Raw genomic sequence first — 22823 nt, forward strand, 5'->3', positions numbered from 1 at the left:
ACTAGGGGGAAATAACATTTGTCTAAGCTAAAAAAGTTTATAGATGTTTTAGTGAAGGATTCATAGGTGTAGCTCGTTATTGTACCAAGCAGAGATAAGCAGTTCATGAGTTGCTGCTAGGCAGAGTGCTGGCAGGGGGAAGGGGCAGAGTTAATGTTCTGAGGCTGGGGGGGGAAATGTGATTTTACAAACTGATGTTACAAACATAGACACCCCAAGCACCCCATCAATAATAGCTAAAATGATTTGCTATCAGTAACCATGGTGCTCCAGGATTCTGGTTCACTTTGTGAATGTGTCTAAAACAGAACTCATTATTCTTCTCCTTAAATTCACCCCTTTTTTGAACTTCACTTTTTCTGTCAAATTTATCACCACTCTCCCCCCGACCCCAGTAACCCAGGTTCAAAATGTTGGAGTCTTCCCTGACTCCGAACTTTTTCTTCCTCATCCCATATATCTAATCAGTGGTCAGGGCTTATCAATTCTGCTTTCACATCTCTGAAGCCATCCCTTGGTCTTCAATCACATGGCCGTCACCTTGGTCCCAGCCCTCATTACCTCCAACTTGGATCATCACCATAGCTGCCTACTCAATTCCCTGCCTTAGGGCTTCCCTCTTTCCAATCCATCCTACAGGCAAAATGCTATTTTTGAAGCATAGTTGTGACTATATTACTCATTGGAGTGAGCTCAATAAACTCCCCATTCTCTATAGGATCAAATACAAAATACACTGTCATTTAAAGCACTTGTCAACATTTATATTTTACTCTTCACATACTCTCTAGTCGACATCGGCATTATTGCTATTTCTTACATATGGCATTCGATCTCCCATCATTGTGCTGGTTTTTTTTTTTTTGGAGGGGGGAAGGCAAGGCAATTAGGGTTAAGTGACTTGCCCAAGGTCACACACCTAGGAAGTGTGTCAAGCGTCTGAGGTCAAATTTGAACTCATGTCCGCCTGACTCCAGGGCCAGTGCTCTATTCACTGCGCTACCTAGGAAATCACTTTCGCTATCATTATTTTCTTTACATATTTTCTTATTATTGCATATTATTCACTGTGACCACTTTCTTTTTTTAATCAAGTGCTTTATTAGCTTCTAGTTTACATCATTCATTTCTGCAAGCTTTTGAGTTACAAATTTTCTCCCCGTTTTTCCCCTACGCACCACCCCAAAATAGCAATCCCACTGGATATCCCCTCCTCCAATCTGCTCTCTCCCATATCTTCTCCCATGCCCCCTCCGACTTTTCAGTAGGGCAAGGTGGATCTCTATGCCCCAGTGCCTGTATGTCATATTTCCCAGTTACATGTAAAATAATATTAATAATAGTATATATATATGTATATATATATATATTTTAAACATTTGATTTTAAAACTTTGAATTCCAGATTCTTTCCCTTCCTCCCTCATCACCCACCCTTACTGGGAAGATAAGCAATTCAGTATAGGTTGTACCTGTGTAGCTATGCAAAACATTTCCATAGTGGATACATTGTAAAAGACTGACTGTATTTCCCTCCCTCCTATCCTACCTCCCACTTGTTCTATTCTCTACTTTGATCCTGACTGTGACCACTTTCAAACATTGCTCTTTTAAACTGTCTCTTCTGCATGCACACCATACTTCCTCTTCACCTCTCCCTCTTGGAGTCTCCACTTTTCTCAAAAGCTTATCTCAAGTACCACCCCCTACATGTGGCCTTTCCAAGATCAAAACTGCCAGTTGCTAGTGACCCAGACATTTCCTTATATCTATTTTGCAAGTACTTTTATGTGGTATTTTGTTTTTCCTTAAGACAATATAAACTCTTTGAAGGCAAAGATTATTTCATTTTTGTCTTTGAATACCCCGTGCCTGGCACATAGCGGGCACATAGTGGCTGCTTTTTAAATGCTTGTTGGGTGGATTCACTAGAATCTGTAGTAAGCAGTCAATTAGTCCATCTTTATTGAATACCTACTGTGCCCTTGATAGTATCTTAAAGTAATGGGAAAGTACCAAAGAAGTAGATGTAGAGCTGACAGTATAATGAGAGAGATAAGATGAACACACATGAAAAAGATCTAACACAATGAAAGGAATTAAATAAATGTAAACATCCAGTTGATCCAGTTGAGTTGGATTACTTATACAAATGCTGAGGGGACAGTGAGATGAACAGCAGGATGGGATGGAGGTGGGTTTCAACAGGGAATGCTTAATGGAGTAAGAGGGTTTTGGACTGGGTTGGCAGAGAGATCTTAGGACAAGAAGTGAAATGTAATAAGGCAGTGCCATATTGTTTAAAAAGCAAAAAGAAAAAAACGCGAACCTGGACGAGGAGTCAGGAGACCCAGGTTCTCTCTAGTACCAGATAAGCTACTACCCGGGTGATCCTGAGTAAGTGGATCACTTCATCTCTCTTAGTTTCAATTTTTCTATATGGAAATTAAAGGGGTTGAGCGAGATGACCTCAATAGTTTATTCTAGCTTTACAGTTCTGTGATTATATAAATCACCTCTATTGGTGACTAGATAATGAGAATGGGAAGCTAAAGTTGATTTTGATATAAATAAGAGAGACATTTGGGAGCCATTGTGGATTCTTTCCCCCCCCCCCTCTTTTTGTAGGTGGAAGGTAGGACAATTGGGGTTAAGTGACTTGCCCAAGGTCACACAACTAGTTTTTTGTGTTAAGTATCTGAGGTCAGATTTGAACTCAGCTCCTTCTGACTCCAGGGCCAGTGCTTTATTCACTGCCTCACCTAGCCACCCCTCCATTGTGGATTCTTGAAAAGGGGAATCAATCATTCATGACATTAAAAAAAATTCTTAAATGTTTTATTGATGCTTTTTTCTTCTTTTACACCATTGTCACTTCCCAATGATCCCCTCCCCTCATAAAAATACAATAATGACATTTAAAAGTTGCATAAGCAAAAAAACTCAGTAATATGTTCATGGAAATAATCAAGCACCAAAGCTTGATAGAGAGGGATTAAAGTATATCTTGAATACCTACATGGCATATTAGACTTCTCTCCTCTTCTCCTCCCCTCCCCCACCCTGTTCATGGAAAGGATTCCATCACTAACAGGATTTAGGAAATTCATGTTCTAATTGATGCTATATATGTATTGAATGTCCACTTTGACAGATACTTCAGTGAATCAGGTGTATAGGATATATTAAGCAACTCAACAGGGTCTTCGTAAAAATTAAACTTACAGAATAAAGGTATCAAACCAGGAGTTTATTTTGCAATAAGCATAAATCCCAGTTCCCCTCTGACCTCCACTACACTGTTATCAAAGGCTGTAATGGAGAATCTAATAATCTTTTGATAAGGAAGAAGACAAAAATAGAAAATGAAGGAACATGCAGTTAACAAGTGATCCATATGTTTCAATGATACTATTGTATTTGCATACAAATCCAGGCTCCAGGCTCTGGAAAGGGAGACTCCAAAATCCCAGACTCAGTTGTTTCTTTGCTGCCTGAAATAACGATTATAGGCTGCATTATATCCGTGAATAAAGGCATAACGTGAACAGAGAGTATAATCATCACATGCTTCTCGCTGGATTTCATATGCAGGCTTGCTACGTTCTCTGGTCCTGTAAAACCAAGGAAGCAGACAGAAAAGAGTGAACCATCAGGATTCATGGATTGATAATGGTGCCATGAGAAAAGAAAAAAAAAAGATTAAATTATTTGGAGACACAGAAAGTCACAAAGTATAGGGAGAAAAATGAAGGAAGGAGAGGAGGAAAGGAAGAAGAAGGATCATTATAATATATTATGTAAAAAATAAGGCTTTTAGTTTTTCTTTCCCCTTCTTTAAGTCCCTCCACAAATTCAGTATTTCTCACCAGACTGTTTGACCCTTTGGGACTCAGGCTTGGTTCTAAGTTCTAAAGCCCCAAAGATTTGGTTATGGTTAGCAATTTTTACCTTTTACTGAAGATTCCCTCCCTGGGAATTATGAGGTTCAGTGCTTCATAATTAATAAAAATTAATAATAATACTAAGTGATAGTTTAAGTATAATAAGCTTTAATAGTTTAAAACTTCACTAAGACTTTTGAGATGCCCTATTTAATACTTTAACTGCTTCACGTGTGTTATCTCTTGATCCTCACAACAATACTACAAAGTAGGCTCTATTATTATCCCCCATTTTACAGATGAGGAAACTGAGGCCAAAAGTGGTTAAGTAGCTTGCCTGAGGTCACTCAGCTAGTAAGTGTCTGAGACCAGATTGGAGCTCAAATCTTCCTGAAATCATCCAGATGCTCTTTCTAAGGTCTCACCTTTAGTTGTAGTAGAGTATAGGCTAAAATTTTACCTTCTCAAGAAAAAGAAAATCTATAATTTATCCATAGATCGGCCATATAATTTCATTAGAGAGCATTACTTCCAAATTCCAGTGAACTCTTTAACCGTATGACAGCAGGACATTTTGGAAATAACCATTTTCTGTTTGGGAATCATTAAAATGCTCTGATTCCTTCTTTATGGTCAAACCATGTGTTTTAAATGTTTCCACCTTTGAAAATTTCATGTCCAGTTCAGTGCACAGTTTTATCATCAGACTGTATATTTTTAACTGAGGTTTTTGGCTTTCATACTTATTCATTTATTAAGATTCAAACCTACTAGGGAGGGTATGTGGCACAGTGAATAGAGCACTAGCCCTAGAGTCAGGAGGACCTGAGTTCAAATCCGGCCTCAGACATTTAACACTTACTAGCCATGTGACTTTGGGCAAGTCACTTAACCCCAACTACCCAGCCTTCCCCCTCCAAAAAGCAAAAAAAAAAAAAGATTTAAACCTCCCCTCTCCTTAGATCACAAGAGAAGCTAGTTTCTTAATTTATTTAGGCCTGGGATGCTGCATCACAAATCTATAATTCCATCCCTCTACCTTCTCCATTGTCCTTTGTTACTTACCTCTCCTGGATTTTAGCCCTCCATCTCTGCTGAGGTGACATAAAGTTGTTGGCCCTTCGCCTGTTAATGAAGGGAGCTAAGGAAATAAAAGTTAAAGATGCATGATTTTAGAAACAGTACAAGATTATAATTCAATGAACTAACTCTTAGATGCTACCCTAGGAGAATTACTTTTTCCTTTTTTTTTCTAATCTGAATCTATGATTTCACTGATAAGGAGAATTCCTAGTAAGGAAATCTAACATTTCAGTACTGATCAGCAACTATTCTATCATTTATTGTCAAAGAGCTGTTTGGGGATTGAGAGGTAAATAATTTGCCCAGGGTCATATAGCCAGTATACGTTAGAGGTAGTACTTGATCCTGAGTCTTCCTGACTCCAAGACTCGCTATCCTCTCTCCCACAGTGTGTCTCTGATTCATACAACCTCCAAAAGTCAGAAAAAAAGACCTAGTATTGATTAGTGGAACACCCAGTTAGCTTATATCCAAATAAAGTCATAGCCATTTTCTATCATTTCATCAAATTTTCCATTTCTATATAGAGTACAGATGTAGGCCAGTTTGAATTTCCCAAAGAAAATTTAAATCAGGTTCTAAATATGTTGAGTGTTGTGTTCCTGCCAAGGAGCAAAGCCCTCATGTTCACTTGGTGATATAAATGAGAAAAGCCACCAGGATTTTCAGATTCTGACTTAATTTTACCCAGTGGCTCGTATTCTCTTTACTCAGCTTTTTCTAAACTTTCATCAAATAAGAGTATTCTTTATTGTAGGTCATTTAAGAAAATAAAAAAAAAATTCACTTACTCATTTCATAAGATTCCATGCTTTCATGGGACTCTGGGGAAGAAGAAAAAGAAATCCATTTTATTTTTATGGCATAGCTAAAATTCATACATACCAATGGAAAGGAAGGGTTAGGAAGAGAGAAGTTAAAAAGATATTGGGAATACATTCAGCAAAGTAGTTATTGCTAATTTCAGGGAACAAATACATATGAAACAGGATTTCTAACTATGTCCTGACTAGCTGCATACGTATTTTATTTGTCTGTCAGAAAAAGCGACCACATTCTTATGTGAAGAATTCTGAGGGTTTCAGTTATATGGTCAGGCTAAAGGTTAGATCAGCCACAATCGTTTAGTAAGCACCTACTATGTGCTTTATGCTGTTAGGCACTGGAAACCCAGAGACAAAATAAAAAAAAAAAACTGTCCCTGCCCTCAAGGAGCTTACATTTTCATTGGGTGGTACAACGAAAGCAAAACCAAGATATTTTGAGGAGCAAGAAAGTTCTGTCCCATTAGAATGAGTGAACACAAACCTTTCTTTGCATCCTCAGTGTTTAGTACAGTGCCTGGCGCATAGTCAGCATTTAACACAAGTTTGTTGATGACTAACAATTGTTATGAAAGGATGTGGCACACAAGCTGAACCTTGAAGCTAAGGACTCTAAGAGGTATAGGCAAGTTCATTTTAGGAGGGGGCCATCGATGGCCTATGAAGAGGCAGGGGAGGCAGATGATGGAATAGCTAGGTTGACAGATCAGTAAGTCAACCAATTTGACCAGACCATAAAGCACATTAAGCTGAGTGATATAGAATAGGTCTGGAGAAGTACATTGGAGCTAAATTACAGTGATCTTCAAAGGGAGTTCTAGGAACTTCTATTTTATTATGGAGAAAAAAAAGGAGGAATTCCTGAAAATTACTCTGCAAGGAAGTGACATAGATTTGTGATTTAGGGAGATTATTTTGGCAACTGTGGGGATGGGCTGGCAAGGAGATAGGAAGGACACAGAAGAACCAATTGTGGGGCTATGACAAGAGTGATGAGAACCTGAACTTGGGTAGTGGTTGTGTGAGTAGACAGGAGGGAACAGGTGGGAAAGATGTTGGTAAGGCAGAATTGACCAGTTTCTATTGGCTGGATGTGGGAGTGAAGGAAAAGAGTCAAGGGATGACTCCAAGAAGGTGGTGAACCTGGGTGACTTGGAAGAGGGGAAGGTTTGGGTGTGATGAAGAGGGCCATTCTGGACGTCTATGAGCTAAGGGAAGATGTTCAGTGGGAAGTTGGTGATACAGGACTAGTGAGAGCTTAGGAGACAAGCCTAGCATACACACACACACACACACATACACACACACATATACACATATTTGCATAGTCATGATAATTTGATCACATAGACATTGATAAGCTCACTGAAAGAATATCTAGAAGAGAGCTCAGGACAAAGCCCAAGGGCACATAATGTGACACAAGGATACACACATAGGCCCCCCTTTTTTTCTTCCTCAGAGGGGTCTTTTCCAGAATAAAGTTCAGTAGAGTATGAAGTCAGATATTCTCCAGATTATGAGGATGCCAAAGCTATGGGCCTACTATAATAGGTCCATGAGTGGTTCTGAAGGCCACTTAGGCATCTATCTGCATTTTAACCAGTGAACTATAGCTTAGCTGCTGAGCATTAGGTCAGTTTGAGTAGAGATGTAGGAAGATGTATGGAACAATTTTGTGTTTTACTGAAGGTAGTATTTAGAGATGTGACGAGAAATAATTTTTTATACTTGGGTTTGCTTTAAAATGTTTCTCTAGAAAGTGGGTGAAAAGTCCAATCTATTATTAGATAAGTTATGTCTATATCTTCAAAATGATATTATTAACATAACTCAGGCCCCCCAAATTTCACCTAAAAAACCCCAGATGATTAAGTAAAAGTTAAAAATCACTTGGATAATTGTCTTACGTTTTTTCTTCCAAATCTGAACATTGAGAAACAGCTAGAGAGATTCAACAACACAACAGGAGGTGCCATATTCTGATATAAAAGGATGCTAAGTTGTGCAAGGACTCCAATAAGTCAAGGAGTGGAGCCTCTCTCCTGTTTGGACTGTACCTGAACCACTTCAAAGCAGAGATCGATTCTTCTAAGGTTTTCTAAAGGTGGAAGTCTTACCTTAACTCACTTAAGCCAGGGTCTAACCTTCCTAACCCAATCCCCCTCTTGCCTTTCAGTAGGAGTATCCTAAAATGAAACTGCACAGATAAGTTAGCCTGAGTATTTTAGAAACAGTCTTAGAGAAAGCACCGAGTTCAAGGCCCTCATTTTACAGTGAGGAGATGGAAACCAAAAAGAGGTTAAATGACATCCAAAGCTACATGGCTAGGCGGTGACTCCATCCTATCCCGCCCCTTCTAAGATGTCATCTGTTCTACTTACATCCTTAAAAGCAGAGTTAGGACTTCCCCAAGAAAGGCTAGGAGAGAAATGGAAAGATAAGCAGTGTAGGAGATGAAAAGCACCGGGAAGCAGAAGAAATCTAGGGAAATGAGGACATAGTGAGCTAATGGAAATAGGGGATGGAGTCAAGGAGGGAGGAGAAAAGAGAGGAGTCTAAAGTAACATGAAGAGACACAGGCAATGGAAAATTCAGAGAGTCTGAAGAGAATTTCTTACCATAGCACAGAGCTACCACTGCTAATGCAGCCAGAAGTGTGACAATGAGTAACGTCTTCATGGCCTTTCCCTTGTTCTCTGGGTAGCTCTCACACGTTCCTTTGCAGTGGAGGGTAAAGTGAAGCTTCCTATACGCTGCTTCTAAGAGGCTGGGAAGTTAAAGCAGTGGTGTGTTTTTATTAGGAGAGCTGGAGCAGCTGGGAGGGGAGGAACTAGTGGGAGGGGTCCTGGAGAAGGTGGAGAATGGTTGGCACTTATTTGCACTGGTGCTGTTCCCAAACATTCACTTTTCACAGATTTGATCAGCTGTGGGCCAGAAGTTTCCCCCACCCCCAGTTTTGACCAGTGCTACAAAGGGAGGCTGCCCTGGTACAAAAGTTCTGACCACTGTATGCTTGGAGTCAGAGCCAGACCTCAGGCAAGGGTCCACAGAGGAGGGAGTTACTATAAACATGTTTACCTTTATAATTCCTCCTCTGATATGGCCTCCTGGCTCTTCCCACAATCACTTTAGCTGCAGTACACAGAGCCTATGGTGTTTCAATGGCCCCTCTGATGCAGGAGAGGGGAGGCTCCCAGGGATAAAAGACAGTTCACATCTCCATGTTCACTTGCCTCCCCATTGGTGTTGGACTTAACCCACTGGTCAATTAGCTATTTTCTTCATGACCTGCAACTTTTCCAGGCAAAAGGAGGGAGGAAAAATGTTATGCCACCCTGACAAATTCTGCCTATTTTCCTTGGCATCATCGGAATGATAATAATTATTATAGCTAGCATTAAAATAGTACTTTAAGGTTTGTAAAACACTGTACATATATAATTTTATTTGATCTTCACATTCTTTTGAGATAGGTGCTATCATTATCCCCATTTTACAGATGAGAAAAACGAGGCTGAGATGACTTACCCAGAGTCACACAGTTCACATCCAGTGTTTTTACCCACTATGCCACCCAGCACCTAGTCATTTATCTATCCTTCATGGAGTTAGTTCTACCCTATTCCCTTATGTAGGGCAGCTAGGTGACACAGTGAATAGAGCACCAAGCCTAGAGTCAGGCAGATGTGAGTTCAAATCTGGCCTCAGATCCTGGGCAAGGCACTTAATCCTGTTTGCCTCAGTTTCCTTATCTGAAAAATGAGTTGGAGAAGGAAATGACAAACCACTCCAGTATCTTTGCTAAGAAAACCCTAATGGGGTCATGAACAGGCAGACATGACTAAAAGGACTAAACATTTCCTGGTGTATCCCATGCACCCCCAGCTGGATATCATGGCTCTGAACTACACAGGGTCTTCATTCTTTCTAAACATATCTCCCAGATACATGTGCCATTTGTATGCTTGAGACAGGTGGTGAAAATTATTCCTTCTTTGTGTTACAAGGAAGCTTTTAGCATGTACTGACACATGCAACTTGACATAACAATAAATACTTATGACTTTTCTGGCATTAAAATGTGGTTATAAAAAAGTAGTATTGGAAAGTATTTATTGTTTGGTGACCTCCTCAATACAGACACAACTAGAGGTACATTAAAGGTCTGGGCCTAAAGGCAGGAAGACCTCAGACTCTTACTAACTGTGTGATCCTGGGTAAGTCCGCTAATTTCTGTTTGCCTCAGTTTCCTCAAGTGTAAAGTGGGGATGATAATCATTTCTTTTTTGCAGGATTATTGTGAGAATCAAATGAGAGAATATAGGTCCTATATAAATGCTTATATAGGTCCTATATAAATAGGTCCTATATAAATGCTGATTGTTTTCCCTTCTCTTTTTTCATATGGTTATTACGTTACCTACCATAACCTAGCCAGTTTGCTTTAGCTATAATATCTGTACACGGAGAAATGAGCACAGAGAGCCATATGTATGTAAACATGTGTCTACTTTCACTATGATCTCTTAGTGAAGCTGTGCTGTTATCTCTTTTCTTAAGAGGAGCATTCACCTTGGTACTTGTGATTCCTGACTATCCTATGTTGAACATTCCTCTCTGCCTCTTGGGTAGGTCCATGTCTTGGCCATACTTGCCCTTTTGACTATGGGTATGCTCCTAGAGGCCTCTTGAGTAGGAAAAGAGACCTCTTGGGCAATTCTCTTCTCTCTCTTCAGACACTCATTCAGTTCCAGGAGCACCAATGACCACTAAGAGGAGTTTCATTCTGTTCTTAGCTATATTAAAGATTCCAGAGTGATTGGAAGGCAGTTTTGGGGTCTGTGACTCCATCGGACCATTTAGAAGCATTGGCCCTTTGGGGAAGGCCCAGGATACAGCTTAGAAGTTTCGTAACATTTTCTGAAACTCCTTTGATACAAAATTCAGACTTACAGCCCCATCCTAAGGTGTCCTTCAGGTAACACTCAGATATGACCTTGGGGTTAGAATGACCAAAGGTGGTGAGAGATGGTCAGAGAGAGGAGGAGGAGAGAGGCCTTTCATGTAAACAGAAATGCTTCTAAACTGCTAAACAAACCACCCAAGACACCCTTAAACAGAAGAGTCCTTGTGTTTGTCTTTGGTCAGTTCTGCCACAGTGACCCAAGGAATAGGGCCTTTCATACCACAACTTTATAACCTTTGATTGACCTCTAGCACCTTCCTGGTCCCTATCCCTCAAAATGACTCATCTAAATCATAACACTTTATTAGCTACTCTAAATGAAAAATCTGCTTTAGTGCCATGTGAAGAATTTGGGAGAATATACAAGTAGGGGATGTATGGACACTTGGCTTGGTAAATGAATCCTGCTGGGCTTGACTTAACACATACATTTGGCTTCTCAAAGTTCTTGCAGGCTTCATAACCCTGTCCTTGGATGCACCAGGCCTTTTCTTTAGCCGTGCAATGCCAATTGCACCACTTGAGTTCAAGTTGAAAACATTGCTTCAGCCTCTTGATATGCTGCATGAATTATTCTATCTTTCCCTGCTAGAAATCTCTGAACTTCTCTATCCTGAGGCCCCTGCAGTGTCAGCCTTAGTTTCACAAATAGTCCCTCTCCTGGTTTCTGCTGGAATATCCCTAGCTACTTCTTTCCACATATTCTTAAGCCTTTTCAAAGATTTATTCTCATCACCTAGTTCTTTAGAAGTTCAAAATGGTGGAGGTATGACTAGGTAGCCATTAATCTGAAAAAGATCTTAGAGTTTTGCAAGCATTATTTGAATTAACAGCATGATATGGCATTCATAAAAACTAATGTAATCTTTTTTTCAATTTATTTATTTAGTTTTAGTTTTCAACATTCATTTCCACAAGATTTTGAGTTACAAATTTTTCTCCCTGTCTTTCCCCTATCCCACCCCAAAATATCAAGCCTACTGAATACCCTTTCCCCCAATATGTTCTTTCTTATATCCTCCCCCATCCCCCCCAACTTTCTAGTAGGGTGAGATGGATTTCTATACCCCAGTGACTGTATATCTTATTTCCCAGTTTCATGTAAAAAAAAACATTTTAAAAATTTTTTATTTTTTTGCTTTTTGGAGGGGGGAAGGCAGGGCAATTGGGGTTAAGTGACTTACCCAAGGTCACACAGCTAGTAAGTGTTAAGTGTCTGAGGCCGGATTTGAACTCAGGTCTTTCTGACTCCAGGGCCAGTGTATTCATTGTATTAATTGCGCCACCTAGCCACCCCAAAACCATTTTTTAACACTTTTTTTTTTTAAACTTTGCTTTCCAGATTCTTTCCCTTCTTCCCTCTTCAACCACTGCCACTGGGAAGATAAGCAATTCAATATAGGTTGTACATGTGTAGTTATGCAAAACATTTCCATAGTAGTTATATTATGAAAGACTATTTCCCTCCATCCTATACTGTCCCCCACTTTTTCTATTTTCTCCTTTGACCCTGTCATTTTTCAAAAGTGTTTGCTTCTAACTACCCTCTCCCCCAATCTTCTCTCCCTTCTATCATCTGCCCTTTTATTCTCTTCCCCACCTACTTTCCTGTAGGGTAAGAATACCCAATTAAGTGTGCATGTTATTCCCTCCTTAAGCCAAATTCAATGAGAGTAAGGTTGACCCATTACCTTTCACCTTCCTGCTTTTCCCCTCCATTTTAACAGTTTTCTCTTGCCTCTTTTATATAAGATAATTTACCTTATTCTATCTCTCCCATTCTCCTTCTCCTAATATATTCCTCTCTCACCTCTTAATTTTATTTTTTAGATATCATCCTTTCATATTCAACTCATCCTGGGACCTCTGTCTATGTATACATGTAACATACTCATATATATGTTTATACACACATACACCCTCCCACACATACATACATATGTGTATACATATATATGTATATATATATATATACATATATATTCCCTTCACCTATCCTCATACTGAGAAAAGTCTCATGAGTTATAATTATCATTTTTCCATGTAGGAATGTAAATAGTTCAACTTTAATAAGTTCCCTATGATTTCTTTTTCCTGTTTACCTTCTTATGCTTCTCTTGCTTCTTGTATTTGAAAGTCAAATTTTCTGTTCAGCTCTGGTTTTTTCATCAAGAATGCTTGAAAACCCTCTATTTCATTGAATTACCATATTTTACCCTGAAGCATTATACTCAGTTTTGCTGGACAGGTGATTCTTTGTTTTAATTCTAGCTCCTTTGACCTCCAGGTTATCATATTCCAAGCCCTTTGATCCCTTAATGTAGAAGCTGCTAGATTTTGTGTTATCCTGATTGTGTTTCCACAGTATTCAAATTGTTTCTTCCTGACTGCTTGCTATATTTTCTCCTTGACCTGGGAACTCTGGAATGTGGCTATAATATTCCTAGGAGTTTTCTTTTGGGGATCTTTTTCAAGAGGTGATCAGTGAATTCTTTCAATTTCTATTTTTCCCCTCTGGTTCTAGAATATCAGGGCAATTTTGCTTGGTAATTTCTTGAAAGATGATGTCTAGGCTCTTTTTTTGATCATGGTTTTCAGGTAGTCCAATAATTTTTAAATTATCTCTCCTGGATCTATTTTCCAAGTCAGTGGTTTTTCCAGTGAGATATTTCACATTGCCTTCTATTTTTTCATTCATTTGGATTTGTTTTATAGCACCTTGATTTCTCATAAGGTCATTAGCTTCCATTTGCTTCAATCTAATTTTGAAGGAGTTATTTTCTCCAGTGAGCTTTTGAAATTCCTTTTCCATCTGACAAATTCTGCTTTTTAAGGCATTCTTCTCCTCATTGGCTTTTTGGGCCTCTTTTGCCATTTGAGTTAGTCTATTTTTTAAGGTGTTATTTTCTTCAGTATTCTTTTGGGTCTCCTTTAGTAGGCTGTTGTCTCACTTTTCATGATTTTCTAGCATCATTCTCATTTCTCTTCCCAATTTTTCCTCCACTTCTCTTACTTGACTTTAAAAATCCTTCTCGAGCTCCTCCATGGCCTGTAACCAATTCATATTTTTCTTGGGACCTTTTGATGCAGGAGTTTTGACATTGTTATCTTCTTCTGGCTCCATGTTTTGATACATTTTGATCCATGTTTTTTGTCTCCTCCAAAGGATTCTATGGCCTGATTGTGCTTCCTCTGCTTGCTCATCTTGCCAGCCAATTACTTGACTTTCAAGCTCTTCGCCACAGTAGAACTCTGCTTCCAAAGTGGAGAGAGCAATGTCCCAAATCACTGGAGTTTTCACAGTTGTTTTTAGACCTGTTGTCTGAGCTACCCCATTGGCGTTTCTCACCCCAGGCCTACCAACCAAGACTGCGACCCAGATCCAAGCAGGTCAACACAAGAGATTACCCTCTGAATTGTCACTTGGTCCCCTTGTGATCTGTAGGCCAGGAGCTCTGGAGGCAGCCACAAAGCAGCAGCTACAGCCACTGCACCTCTGTCACCTCTCGCACTGGGGGAAGGGGTTCCACCATGTTCTTCTGTCACCCAGTTCCAACAGAGCTCTCCACTGATCTTTTACTTTCTCTTTGGAGTTTATGGATTGAGAAGTCTGGAAACCACTATAGGTGCCGGTGATTCACTCTCCTGAAGTCTGCTCTGGCCGGTCTGGGTTGCTGGTCAGGGCTGCCCTGGGTCTGGGTCTGCACAGCTCATGCAGGACCACACTGGACTGCGCTTGGCTCCCAGCTTGGTGTGATAGACCCTTTCTGTTGGTCTTCCAGGCTGCCTTCAGTGGGAGATTTGTTTCTCTCTGTCACTTTGTGGGTTCTGTAGGTCTAAAATTTATTTAGAGTCATTTTTGTACAGGTATTGGAGGTGATTGGAGCGGGAGCTTAAGAAAGTTCCTGCTTTTACTCCGCCATCTTGGCTCTGCCCCATACTAATATAATCTTTAATTGTATCAATAGAGCCATTAACAGTGACTAGATATATCTTGCCCTGAGGGCCGTTCCTACTCTCTGGTGCAGGAGAGGTGGGATCCTCCATTTGAGGAGGGCACCCAAAGCCTTCACCTCATCAAATCCCACCCTGGCTGTCTCTCCTGGACTTCATGATCTCTAGAAACTCATCAAATGTGGAATGAGTTGCTGCTCACTGGAGGTCTTTAAGCAAATGTTGAATGACCACTTGTCAAATGTGTTATAGTGGAGATTATTGTTTAAGCCTAGGTTAGACTAGATGAACCCATGTTTTCTTCCAGCACTGAGATTCTGTTTTTTCCTGTCCTTGAGTTTTTTCTGTTGCTATTATTTGTCATTATCTCCATCTTTCTCCAGGGTATTTCATCTCTCATCTTAAACCCCAATTTATTATTGCAAAAGAATTGCATTTATAATAAGATCACCTTTGTCTCAGCCAAACAGAAGTGCCCTTAAACAATTACTTCAAAATATCAGTAATTTCATAGTAATCTCTCCATTCACAGATCTTAATCCCTCTTCACATTAGTGGATTTTCTTCATAGTCCCAGACCTTCCCCACAAAATTCATCACTTCTTTGAATTTAGCAGTCACTCCCAGATGACACACATACAGTTCATTGCTGTCCTACACTTGAAGCCTTTTCAGCCTCTGAGAACATGTGCATCATTGGCATAGCTTTGGAAAACCCAGGGTCATCTTGATAGCACAGTGAGGCATCAGGGTATCACTTTAGTGGCATAGGTATTTTATCATTACAAGTATGAATAAGGTAGGTACTTCATTATATTTTTAATAGGTGGTATTGAAGACTTCAGGGAGAAATGTGCCTACTCCCTCAGATTCTCATGGAAACATCCAAAGTGATCTCAACCCTCAGGAATAACAAGTATGCATAGTAAAGTGGAAAGGGTACTGGACTAGGAATTTGGGATCCCATGGTTTTAGGGCTTGCTTTGTGCTAGCTAGCTGTGTGATCTTGGACAAGTCACTCAACCTTTCTAGGCTTCAATTTCCTCACTTGTAAAAGGAAGCAGTTGGACCATGGGATCTCCAAGGTTCTTTTTGGTTCTAACATGTTTTGGTTTTATCTTTCTTTGGGGGGAACACATGGCCCATGTAATTTAATAGCACTGAGAATGGAAAACAAGGAACAATGAAACCTGCCCAGTTTACCACCTCAAGGAGGAAAGAACATTCTTATTACTAGTACCCTCAAAAGTCTCCTGAAATTTGGAATAGAGGGAAGGTTTAATAAAATAAAGAAGGAGGGAGGGAGGCAGCAAGGGAGGGAGGAAGAAAAGTAAAGAAGGAAGAAGGAAAGAAGAAAGGGAGGGAGGAAGCAAGAGAAGAAAGAAAAGAGGAAGGAAAGGAGGAAAGAAAGAAGGAAGGGAAGGATGAAGGAAGGAGGGAAGGAAAAAGGAAGGGAAGGAAGTCAAGCATGCATTCTAATCACCAGTTCTTAATTCTTCTTTAAAAGTTTCTTTAAGGCAGCCAGAAGTCCTCACAGAAGCTTAAAGTTTCCCAATTCTGGCCTTGCTGTTGAGTTTTTAGGAGTCTTTGCCTCAAGAGCATGTAGTGGAAAACCTAGTGGAATAATGATGGTTCCCTCCTCCACCTACCCCAACTACCAAATTCTATAAGAATAGGAGCACAGAGAAAATGAGCAAAAGGTTCCAGGAGTTATATTGAAAGCAAGAAAGATGGGGTACTGATCCTAATGTTGTTTGATTATTTTAGTTGTGTCTGATTCTTCATGACCCCATTTGACGTTTTCTTGACAAGGATACTGGGGTGGTTTGCCATTTCATTCTCCAGTTCATTTTACAGCTGAGGGCACTGAGGCAAACATAGTTAAGAAACTTGCCTACAGCTAGTAAATATCTGAGGCCAGATTTGAACTCAGGTCTTCCTGATTCCAGGCCTGGCACTCTGCCTACTCCTCTACCTAGCTGCCCCTACTGATACAGAGAACCTATATCTGTGGCTAAAATAAAAATGTTAATGATGACAATAAGAAATGTAATAATAAGTCCTTAACTTACCCACCAGTCCTATCTTCCTTGGCCTTAACCTCAATGTTCCTTTTTCCTACAGCTTTAAGACTATTAGGCATTTTGTTCTTTGAGGAATTTTCCTGGCTTAGGTCAGATTTGTTCCCATTCCATGAGATTCAGCTTTATTTACAGAATGTTGGTTTTATGAGTTCAGATTATGATTTTACTGGCAGCTCCCAAAGTCTTAGCCCTGCCAAGAAAGGCAAGAGGAGAAAAGGCACAGGATGAACCTGGAGTTAGAAACAGAAATCACTTTCTAGGGACACCAAATAGGGAATGAAATGCAAGACAGAAATTCAGTGGACATCCAAAGGATGATTTAGGTAACACAGAGAATCTGTTAAAGATCCTTTCCTATTACCATTAAGGGTCCCCAAAGTCTTTGCAAGAGCAGCAACCTCCCAGAAGTTTCTGCCCTCTGTCCAGCTCTTCCTGTTCAGTCTTCTGCAGGTCTAATAGCTTTAGGACAATTCTATTCCAGCCACTGAGCATATATTAAGTAGTGACTATGTGCCAGGTACAGTGTCGGGCTTCAGGGGGTACAGACAAAAATGAAAACTACCCCTGACCTCATGGAGCTTACATTTTTGGATTGGGGAGGATACACAGACAAGTAGATACAAGATACATGCTAAGTAATGCAAAGTAATTTCAATGTGGGAGAAGCACTAAGTACTGGGAGGGACCAGGAAAAGCCTTGTGGAGGGATTGGGGATGATTGGGACTTGAGCTGAACCTTGAAGGGAGCTAGGGATAGCAAAAGGCAGAGAAGAAAGAAAGTATTGCAGGCAAGGGGGGCAGTTTATGGAAAGGCCTTAAGGTAGGAAATGAAATGTAGTGGTATCAGAAACAGCAAATGGGCCAGTTTGTTTGTAGTGGAGAGAGCTGAGGAGTAGTATACAATCAACCTGGAGAGACAGTTCATAGCCAGATTATGAAGGGCTTTCAATACCTGACAGAGAAGTTTGTATTTTTTCCTAGAAGTAATAGGGAGCCTTTGAAGTTTCTTGAGTGGGTGAGAGATGTGTGCCTTAGGAAAATAAATTTGGCATTTGTGTGAAGGATGGATTGAAGAGAGGAAAGACCAGAATCAGTGAGACTCATTAGCAAGCTTTTGCAGTAGTCTAGGTGAGAACTGATAGAAGTTTGAATAAGGGTGGTGGCCATGTAAGTGGGGAGAATGGGACATACATTTGATGTTATAATGGTAGAAACAAAATAAAAGTGACAACTGATTGGATATAGGGAGAGGTAAGAAAGAGGAGTCAAAACTGACTCCAAGGTTGGGATCTTCTGTCATTGGAAGAATGATGATACCTTTGAATTAAGGGGGAAGTAAGAAAGAAGGTTGGGTTTAGGGGGCAAGATAATGTGGTCTTTTGAACATGTTAGGTTTGATATGAGATGTCTAGATGGAAAGGTCAGATACTAATACTAACAATTGGTGATGGGAAATTGGAATCTAAGAGAGGGATGAGAGATGGACATGTATATTTGGCACCCCATCTCCATAGAAGATGTAAATGGGAGCTGGAGAGGGAGAGTGCTTAACTCTAGCACCTTTCTGGTTTTGATTATTTCCCAATTATCCTACATATTGTTTGCTTGTACACATTGTTTACATGTTGTCTCCCTCATTAGACTGTGAGCCTCCTGAGGGCAGGGACTGCCCTTTGCCTTTCTTTGTCTCCCTAGCACTTAGCACAGTGCCTGCTTACTAAATGTTTATTGACTGATTAGCCCTGAGGTGTGCCCATATGAGGCTATGCTGCCTACTGAAACAAATTTCAAAACAAATATTCTCTTGTACCTGACTTTTCATACTGTCCTCAGCAATCACAGTATCACAGTCACAGATCCTCAGATGGAAGAGACTTCAAGGGTTATCTAGTCCAATTTGATCCAGAACAAAATTCTGTTACAACACACCTGGCAAACGTTCATTCAACCTTGCTCCCAGAGCCTTAATTAAGGCAAACCTACTACCTTGTGAAGTAGCCCAGTCTACTTTTGGAGAGATTAAATTGTTATGAAGTTTGTTTTCCAAAGTTAAGGCTAAAGATGCTTCTTTGAAATGATGCCAATTTTCTTCTAATAATTATTTCAGATCAGTAAATCTTAGAATTCAAAATCCATTGAATTCAGTCAGTCAATGAACATTTGTTAAGGACCTACTATGTGCTGGGCACTGTGGTAAATACTGGAGATCCATAGAAAGGCAAAAAACAGACCTTTCTCTCAAGGAACCCACAATATAATGGGGGAAATAAGCAAACATCTATGAACGAATAAGATATAAACAGGGTAAATTAGAAATAATCAAGAAAGGGAAGTTACTAAGATTAAGGAGGACTGGGAAAGGCTTCTTACAGAAAGTAATGACTTCAGCTGAAGCTTGAGAGAAGCTGAGGAAGTTAGGAGTTCAACCAATACCTGAATAAAAAACCTTCTAAAACATACCTGAGAAGCCTTTGCTGGAGACTTCCAGGGAAGGGAAACCCTTGACTTCCCAAGAAAGCCCAGTCCACTTTTTGGATAACTATCTATTTGGATAACTATTCTACCCAAATTTGCAGCTTCTACTTGCTGTTCCTAGGTCTGCCCACAGGGGCCACTAGAACAGGTTTGATTCATTTTCCACACAGCCCTGCAGGGATAAGCATTCAAAGTTCTTTTAGCAGTCCTCATTTGACTTGATGCTGGTCTCTGCCCTCTATGAACACTTCTGATTACCAATGTATTTTCTAAAATGTGATGTTAAGAAGAAGACACGATAGTCCTGGTTCGACCAGAGCAGAGCATAGTGGGACTATTAATTACCTCCTCTGTATTGAATACTATGACTCTTTTTTTTTTTTTAAAGCAATCAGGGTTAAGTAACTTGCTCAAGGTTACACGGCCAGTTATTTCTGGGTGTGGTGCTAAGTATCTGATCCCGGATTTGATCCCCAGGTCATCCCGACACTGGAACCGGAGCTCTTACTTGCTGAGCCAGCTGGCCTCCCCTAAGCAATTGGGGTTAAGTAACTTGCTCAAGGTTACACGGCCAGGTGTTTCTGGGTGGGTGCTAAGTGTCTGAGCCCGGATTCGATCCCCAAGTCATCCCGACACCGGAGCTGGTGCTACCTTGCTGTGCTACCTGGCTGCCCCAATACTATGACTCTTTTAATGCAACATAAGAGTGAATTTTTTAACTGTCATATACTGTTTGATCAATTTTGAGTGGCAATCCTATCTGTTTCAGATCAACTGATGTTTAATCTCTCCACCTTATACTTATATATTTATATACTTTTACATTTGTTATATATATTTGGAATTTTTTAAAAGAACTCAATTGTAAGACCTTATGTTATCCTTAGCAAATTTAATCTGCTTGGATTTTACCTAGCATTCCATTCTGTCAAGATCTCTTTTGATTCAGATTCTGTCATCCACTTTGTTCTTTCTTCTTATCTTCTTGATTTTCAATCATTTATTAAAATAATTTAGGGTTAAATCTTAATTGTGTCCCATACCTTTTTTTCTTTGCTATTCTTTCTTCTTGTTTGTGATGAAATGTTGTTGATCCCACCAATCTTTGTGTCACTTGCAGATTGCTATGTCATCTATATCTTCACTCAAATCATTGATAAAAAGAATGAAATGGCACAAGGCGGGCCAAGCACAGATTTTCTGGAGCACTCCTCCAGGCACCTCCTTCTAAGGTACCACTGACTCATTGATGGCTACCTTCTGAATATAGCCATTTGAGAGTATTCAAAGTTACCCCATTTGTTCATATTTTTCACTTGCTCAAATCTCGATCTCAAACATCAGTATTTCCCTCAAATATTAGTTTAGTCAGCTATGTCAAAAAAGGAAATCGGATTAGATTGGCATGACTTATTTTGATGAACCTCTCATGGTTCTTTGTGATTACTGCTTTCTTTTCTCAGTGTCTAATAATACTTTCTAGAATTTTTATGCGGAAAAAATTTCCTTTTGGTAGTAATTGGGGAAGGAGCTGGGGATATATCCTCCTCTCCATAAGCTCTAAGAGACAGGCAGGAAATTTTAGTTTTGTTTTGGTTTGTACTTTTCATCTTTACTTTTAGGGAACTTTCAAACAAGGGCCTGGAGCCATGTCAACCTTAGAGACCAGAATTCCAGGCCAGGTCTTGTAACCACCTTGGCAAAGAATCCCTGAGAAGCTAGGCTCTCTGGACACAAACCCAGGGTGACTTTGGACTTGGAACTTGGTGGGACTGATGTTATTTAGGAACTGAGTTAAGCAGTGAACCAAATCCCTCTGTCCTTTTTCAGAGACTGAGAGAGGTGTAGAAGGGATTATGGCCCAGAGGTTGGGGTGGGGAGAAAGGAGGGAATGTTTAAACATTTGTTCTGGCTCTACTTTTGAAGTACATATTCCTTCGTAAAGACTAATTTGGCTACTAAGTGGTTAATGGAAGTAGGATGCTTAGACTCCTAAAATTAGAGGACAACAATGGTGAGAGCTTGTGGCAGTGGCAGAGAGGAGAGACCACCCAAAGGTGCCAGCATAGCCTGAGTGAGAGACTGGATGTCCTCAGTAAGCAGAGGCCAGAGTAGTCACTGTTACTGACAAAATAGGTATAAAAAGCAGTTATAATCTATTTTGAAAAATCTGCAAATATCTCTGTTTTGAATAAGACTCTTATTTTAAAATCAGAAAGAAATTGGATAAAAATAATTGCTAAACTAGCAGAAGCTATAAGCTCTGAAAAGCAAACACAATAATGGAATAATAAAATGACTAAAAATAATCTAATCTTATTACCCTACCTTCAGAGAGTACTATTTCTATAATACTGTCTTGACAGAAATCAGATGATGTCTGATTTCAAAAGTTCTGAGTAGAAGATTCCAAAACATTTTCTCAATGGTCTATTCTTCTGTTTGACAATGTTTACTGGAAATAAAATTTTCCCCATTCATATCCAAATAATTATAATAAAATGTGCCTGTTTTCTTTGTGTTCTGTTATCATTGAAGATAGACAACGGTTGATATTTTGAAATACTCAATTATTAGTTATATAACAACCAAAAAAGAAAGTAGGGGAACTCTTTAGTTCCTCTCTCCATATTTTGGGTTCTCAAAACATAGGCAACTTAACTATTAACTGTATACTTCTCCCATGCAGGTACACTTCATTTTTTTCAATAGAACTATTTCTAAAAAAAAATTAATGAAAATTCAATTTTGGGAAATTGAAATGACCTACTTAAGAAGATAGGCACATTGGTGCCCCAGCAATAATAAAAGAACAAGAAGGTGGTTTACAGCATTTGAATGGTTCCTAACTGGCACAGTGAATAAGAATCACTGGGCCTGGAGTCAGGAAGACCTGAATTCAAATCTGGCCTAAGATATTTATAAGCTGAGTGACCCAGCGCGAGTCACTTAACCTCTGTCTGCCTCAATTTTTTCGACTGTAAAGTAATAATAATATTAGCACCTATTCCAGGGTTGTTGCCACAATCAAATGAAATAAATTTATTTTAAAAAATTTTTTGTAATTTTTTATTTGTAAAGTTACAAACATTTGTAAAGTGCTTAACACAGTGCCTGGTATGTAGTAGGTACTTTTTAAATACTTGTTTCCTTCTTATGAAAGATTAATGGGGAAAATGCAAACTGAAATTGCACAGAAGGTAAAGAGAGAGGTCTGACCTGTCCTAGCAAATGAAATTATCCATGCCGAGGACCTCACTTAACCAACCTAGTGAATTGAATTGGTACAAATTTAATGTAACTGCAGCTAGAATCTGGTATAATGACCAACATCTAACCTGTGGAGGATGAGAAAACTGAGAGTTTCAGCAGAGGAATAACTAGGGGAAATATGTTCTACTTATTTTGAAAGCTTTGTAGAGAAACACTTTTTCTCTTAACCAAGCCTAGCTTAGTAAGATTCAATCAATATTTACCTAGTACCCTGGCCCCTTTCTGCTTCCCTTATCTCTTCCCTTTCTTGCCTCCCAACAAAGTCAAACCCAGGAAAC

The 22823-nt window shown here is 39.6% G+C and overlaps 1 protein-coding gene across 1 annotated transcript; it reads right to left on the minus strand.

Annotated features, from left to right (window-relative positions):
* Window positions 1–2820: 2820 nt before the first annotated feature.
* On the minus strand, window positions 2821–8599 carry MGP (matrix Gla protein). The gene is made up of 4 exons (XM_069106122.1): window positions 8412–8599; window positions 5758–5790; window positions 4949–5024; window positions 2821–3613 (listed from the first exon to the last, which is right to left on the minus strand). Exons 1-4 carry the CDS (start codon window positions 8470–8472, stop codon window positions 3475–3477), a joined length of 309 nt encoding a protein of 102 aa, XP_068962223.1. The 5' UTR covers window positions 8473–8599; the 3' UTR covers window positions 2821–3474.
* Window positions 8600–22823: the final 14224 nt, after the last annotated feature.

The sequence above is a fragment of the Petaurus breviceps genome, unplaced genomic scaffold (assembly GCF_028583685.1).
Source record: "Petaurus breviceps papuanus isolate PSGF00001 unplaced genomic scaffold, PetGlider_PUasm1.0 78, whole genome shotgun sequence".
In the NCBI taxonomy this organism is placed as follows: Eukaryota; Metazoa; Chordata; class Mammalia; order Diprotodontia; family Petauridae; genus Petaurus; species Petaurus breviceps.